Raw genomic sequence first — 4824 nt, forward strand, 5'->3', positions numbered from 1 at the left:
GTATAATGTTTCTAATTCTACAGAAAGAAAAATATACCTCTTACCCCCCTCTTTTGTATTTGGCTGATTTGGGTACTGTAATAAGGAAGTGACCAATCCCCTCTCAAAGCCCCATATAAAGCAAAAATGCCAAGTAACACATAAATGACAATTATATCTTGTGTTTTCCATCAGTGAAAATGCAGTTACCATGAAATTTGGTCTCGGTAAATGTTGAGTTTGCTTTCCTTCCAGTAGGGACAGAGCTCCATACATGAGAAGAAATGACACACATGAGTGTAGTGACAACATTCTTCTTCATGGGGCTTCCCCGTGCACCAGCACTGGACATCCCCCTCTTGGGACTCTTCTTGGTGATTTATGTACTCACCGTGGTGGGGAACCTACTCATCCTGCTGGTGATCACGGTGGATTCCCACCTCCACACCCCCATGTACTACTTCCTGACCAACCTGTCCTTCATTGACATGTGGTTCTCCATGGTCACCGTGCCCAAAATGCTGATGACCTTGGCGTCCCCAGGAGGCAGGGCGATCTCCTTTCACAGCTGTGTGGCCCAGCTCTACTCCTTCCACTTCCTGGGGAGCACCGAGTGTTTCCTCTACACAGTCATGTCCTATGACCGCTACCTGGCCATCAGTCACCCGCTCAGGTACACCAGCATGATGAGTGGGAGGACGTGTGCCCTCCTGGCCACCAGCACGTGGCTCAGTGGCTCTCTGCACTCTGCTGTCCAGACCACACTGACATTCCATTTGCCCTACTGTGGGCCCAACCAGATCCAGCATTACTTCTGTGATGCCCCTCCCATCCTCAAGCTGGCCTGTGCAGACACCTCCGTGAACGAGATGGTGATCTTTGTCAACATCAGGGTCGTGACCTCGGGCTGCTTTCTCTTGATAGTGCTGTCCTATGTGTCCATCATCTGGTCCATCCTGAAGATCCGCACCTCAGAGGGGAGACACAGAGCCTTTCAGACCTGTGCCTCCCACTGCATTGTGGTCCTTTGTTTCTTTGGCCCTGGTCTTTTCATTTACCTGAGGCCAGGCTCCCGGGATGCTGTGGATGGGGTTGTGGCAGTTTTCTACACGGTGCTGACGCCCCTTCTAAACCCGGTGGTGTACACCCTGAGGAACAAGGAAGTGAAGAGAGCTCTGCTCAAGGTGAGAAGTCAGTCAGTATTCACCCAACGTAAATAATGAAGAAAGGCCAGATATGACTAGCTTCTTTTTTTATTTGTTTAGAATTAAATTAAACCACCAACATGAACATTATACTTGTAAGGAACATTTCAAGTATCCAATCTTGATTTTTTTCATTAAAATTTAATGCATTTGTAATTTTTCCCTCTGCATTGCTTGCCAGAATCCCAATATAAGCAGCCATTTTTTTTTGTGATAATCTAAGAGGAAGGATGATGGCTTAGTCTTCTCTTTTATGTTCTATCAAGTTAACTCATCAGAAAAGTAGTTTAATTCTATCCCCTATGTAAATATTTTCCAGAACTGCTCTGCAGTATAATTTACTTATATTTTATTTTGTGCAATTTAAATCAAACCTTACCAAAGTTACTTTTCTTTCCATTATAAACCTTTATATTGGGAAAAAACACATATAATATTTGCAATTCATTATATAATATAGTATCCATATGATGAAATTTTTAGATTACAAAATATTACACCAAAAATACTTGATTTTTCCTTTTTTATTTATTTATTTATTTATTCGACAGAGATAGAGACAGCCAGAGAGAGAGGGAACACAAGCAGGGGGAGTGGGAGAGGAAGAAGCAGGCTCATAGCAGAGGAGCCTGATGTGGGGCTCGATCCCATAACGCCAGGATCACGCCCTGAGCCGAAGGCAGACACTTAACCACTGTGCCACCCAGGCGCCCCAATACTTGATTTTTCTGAGTGGCTTTATTCACATTTATGAGCTGTATAACTTTTGGGGCACTGGGTGGCACAGTGGAGTAAGTGTCCAACTCTTGGTTTTGGCTCAGGGCATGATCTCATGGTCATGATCTCATGGTCGTGGAATTAAGCCCCGCATCAGGCTCCACATTCATTTCAAAGTCCGCTTGAGATTCTCCCTCTCCCTCTGCCCTTCCAGTTTCTGATCTGTCTCTCTTTCTCTCTCTTTCTCTCTGAAATAAATTAATCTTGGGGGAAAAAACTCTGTAACTCTTCAATTTTTTCACTTTGAATTCCAAGATTTTCTAAAGTAAATATTTGTCTACTTATGTGTTCTATGCACTATTTCTACTGCATTGGTCACAAATACAACTATCTAGATTGTTGTTTTATATTTACAGAGCTCCTGATTTTATCTTAAATGCAAAGCTTATATTTTTAGCAATCTTAAAATTATTTCTATGAGTAAACAAGGGACAAATAACAAATATGTAAAAAAAGAGAAAATAATCTTAGAACAAAAATTTACTACCAATAAATATTGAAAGTATTTTCCAATTTTAGAACCAGATCCTAGTAACTAGACCCATGTAATTACATTGTTTGTAGTTCACATTTGTGTGACTTAAAGCGTAAAATAAACTTTAGATACCATCTGGGGAGGTAAGACTTGGGCCATGAGCTTCAAAAGCAGTCATTCAAATATGCAACTATATTGATAGCATAAAGTAGTTTTTCTGAAAATAAGTGCTTAATTTAAATGTCACATATATCCTCTTAATTCAATAAAAGTCAACACTGCCTAGCATACCGAGAAGAGAAGAGAAAACTGGTAGGCACCTGTAGAACTGGAGATCACTTGTCAGACTCCTCAGACTTGCAGCACCTGCCCACCAGAGACCCTTTAGCAAGAGAATCCATCTAGGCTAGGTTGTATATCTTATTCTAAGCAAGTTATGAGGCCATGCTGGGAAGAAAATTGTACTATCTATAAATGTATGACCAATGTAAGCCATGAAACAGTGATCTATACAAGAGGTTAATATACTAGCATTCACTCCAATAAACCAGACTGATATGGCCTAGTCTACAACTTTACTCAATTTTCAAAGGAGAAAACTGAGGACAAGTTAGAGCAAACTTACTTAGCCATTGGGTTCACTTGGATTCTTTCTAGTTTCTTGTAACGTCATACTATTTTACTTAACTCACAGTAGCCCAAAATGTTATGGGACATTTACTGAATGCTAAGTCATGTGATAAGCAATAGATAGACCCAAAGAACTGACATGGTCTCTATATTGCTGAAGCTCATCATCTGGTGAGGGAGAAAAACTAGGGTAGCATCATCCAGGGATTGTAATAAGTATGGATACTCAAGGAAAGACCCATTAATAGTTTTCATTTGGAAATATGCCAAAAGATTCAAAATTATATTAAAAATATGTTAAACAAAGCCATGTTGAAAGTAATTTAATTGTTTAATGATGATAGATAAGATAAATATCAATGTCATTTTTTAGTGGAAATCATTATTGAAATAAGTATAGAATCACATAGAGTTTCCCCTTCTGTTTAACCCCCCTTCTTTCTTCCCATCCTTCTCCTACCCATCTTCCTATTTCTTATGTTCCATAAAATGAGTGAAACCATATGATAATTGTGTTTCTCGGCTTGACTTATTTCACTTAGCATAATCTGAGGGCTTCAGAGGGGAGGGGGGTGGGGACTGGGATAGGCCAGCAATGGGTAGTAAGGAGGGCACGTATTGCATGGTGCACTGGGTGTTATAAGCAAATAATGAATCATGGAACATTGCATCAAAAACTGGGGATGTACTGTATGATGACTAATATAACAAAATAAAAATTATAAAAAAATACATAAAAATAAAAAAATAAAATAAAATAAAAAATAAATATAACCAAATGCTGAGTAACTATCAAGTATGAGTGTGAAATAATGACATTTAGAGACATTAAAAAAATGGAAAGTTTCTACCACTACTACAACCATATCAAGTAACTTAAAAATATACAACACAATAATAAAACTCATCCTGAAATGAGCATTTGAAATATAGGAAAGAATAGAAAATTTAAAAAATCAAACCTGTAAATAAATCTGAATAACTATTGTATCATTAAAAATAATGTTCTGGGGGCACCTGGGTGGCACAGCGGTTAAGCGTCTGTCTTTGGCTCAGGGCGTGATCCTGGCGTTATGGGATCGAGCCCCACATCAGGCTCCAAGCTATGAGCCTGCTTCTTCCTCTCCCACTCCCCCTGCTTGTGTTTCCTCTCCCGCTGGCTGTCTCTATCTCTGTCAAATAAATAAATAAAATCTTTAAAAAAAAAAATAATGTTCTGTTCTTGAGCTTAAAAAGTCATGATTCGAGACTTCTGGTTTCATCTCCAACAAGTAAAGAGCTTGGAAGCTGTCCCTTGCCTTCTTAAAAAAAAAGACAAACTGGGACACATTGAATATCAAGGCTTTTCCTGGACCCATCAGAGAGCTGAGGTCACAGGGCAAATTAACCTGGGACAGTGACGGGTGATTAACACAGAGCAGACTGCCCATTGTGATCTTACTCTTCTGTGTTGATTTTAGAGTGTGGTCCACCTGTGAATGGTTTGTCACACTTCATTACTGATTTCAAATACTCTCATATCACATGGTCACATGTGTCAATATACAGCCAGCAGGTGGCCTTTGGAGGAGGACTAACTAGAAAGTCTCCCATGTCTCACCCACTCACAGCTCACTCCATGAGAGCCCTTGCCTTCTGCTTCTATCTAATGATCTGAAGTGCTAGCATTAGGGCATTTCACCCCCTGACACTTGCTGCACAAATTTCAATATTTTCAAAATTCTACAGTGGCTTTCCATGGCCCCTGCTGACTGGGGG

The 4824-nt window shown here is 39.9% G+C and overlaps 1 protein-coding gene across 1 annotated transcript; it reads left to right on the forward strand.

The window, feature by feature from the left end:
• Positions 1–232: 232 nt before the first annotated feature.
• LOC123792394 (olfactory receptor 10G7-like) lies at positions 233–1199 on the forward strand. Its single transcript, XM_045797547.2, has one exon. The coding sequence runs from the start codon at positions 264–266 to the stop codon at positions 1197–1199; it is 936 nt and encodes a 311-aa protein (XP_045653503.2). The 5' UTR covers positions 233–263.
• Positions 1200–4824: the final 3625 nt, after the last annotated feature.

Source organism: Ursus americanus, chromosome 16, assembly GCF_024610735.1.
Source record: "Ursus americanus isolate L20-20 chromosome 16, mUrsAme1.1.p, whole genome shotgun sequence".
NCBI lineage: Eukaryota > Metazoa > Chordata > Mammalia > Carnivora > Ursidae > Ursus > Ursus americanus.

Excerpts from the sequence above, each read along its gene's own strand:
- LOC123792394 (XM_045797547.2), top strand. The coding sequence starts at position 264 with ATGACACACATGAGTGTAGTGACAACATTCTTCTTCATGGGGCTTCCC.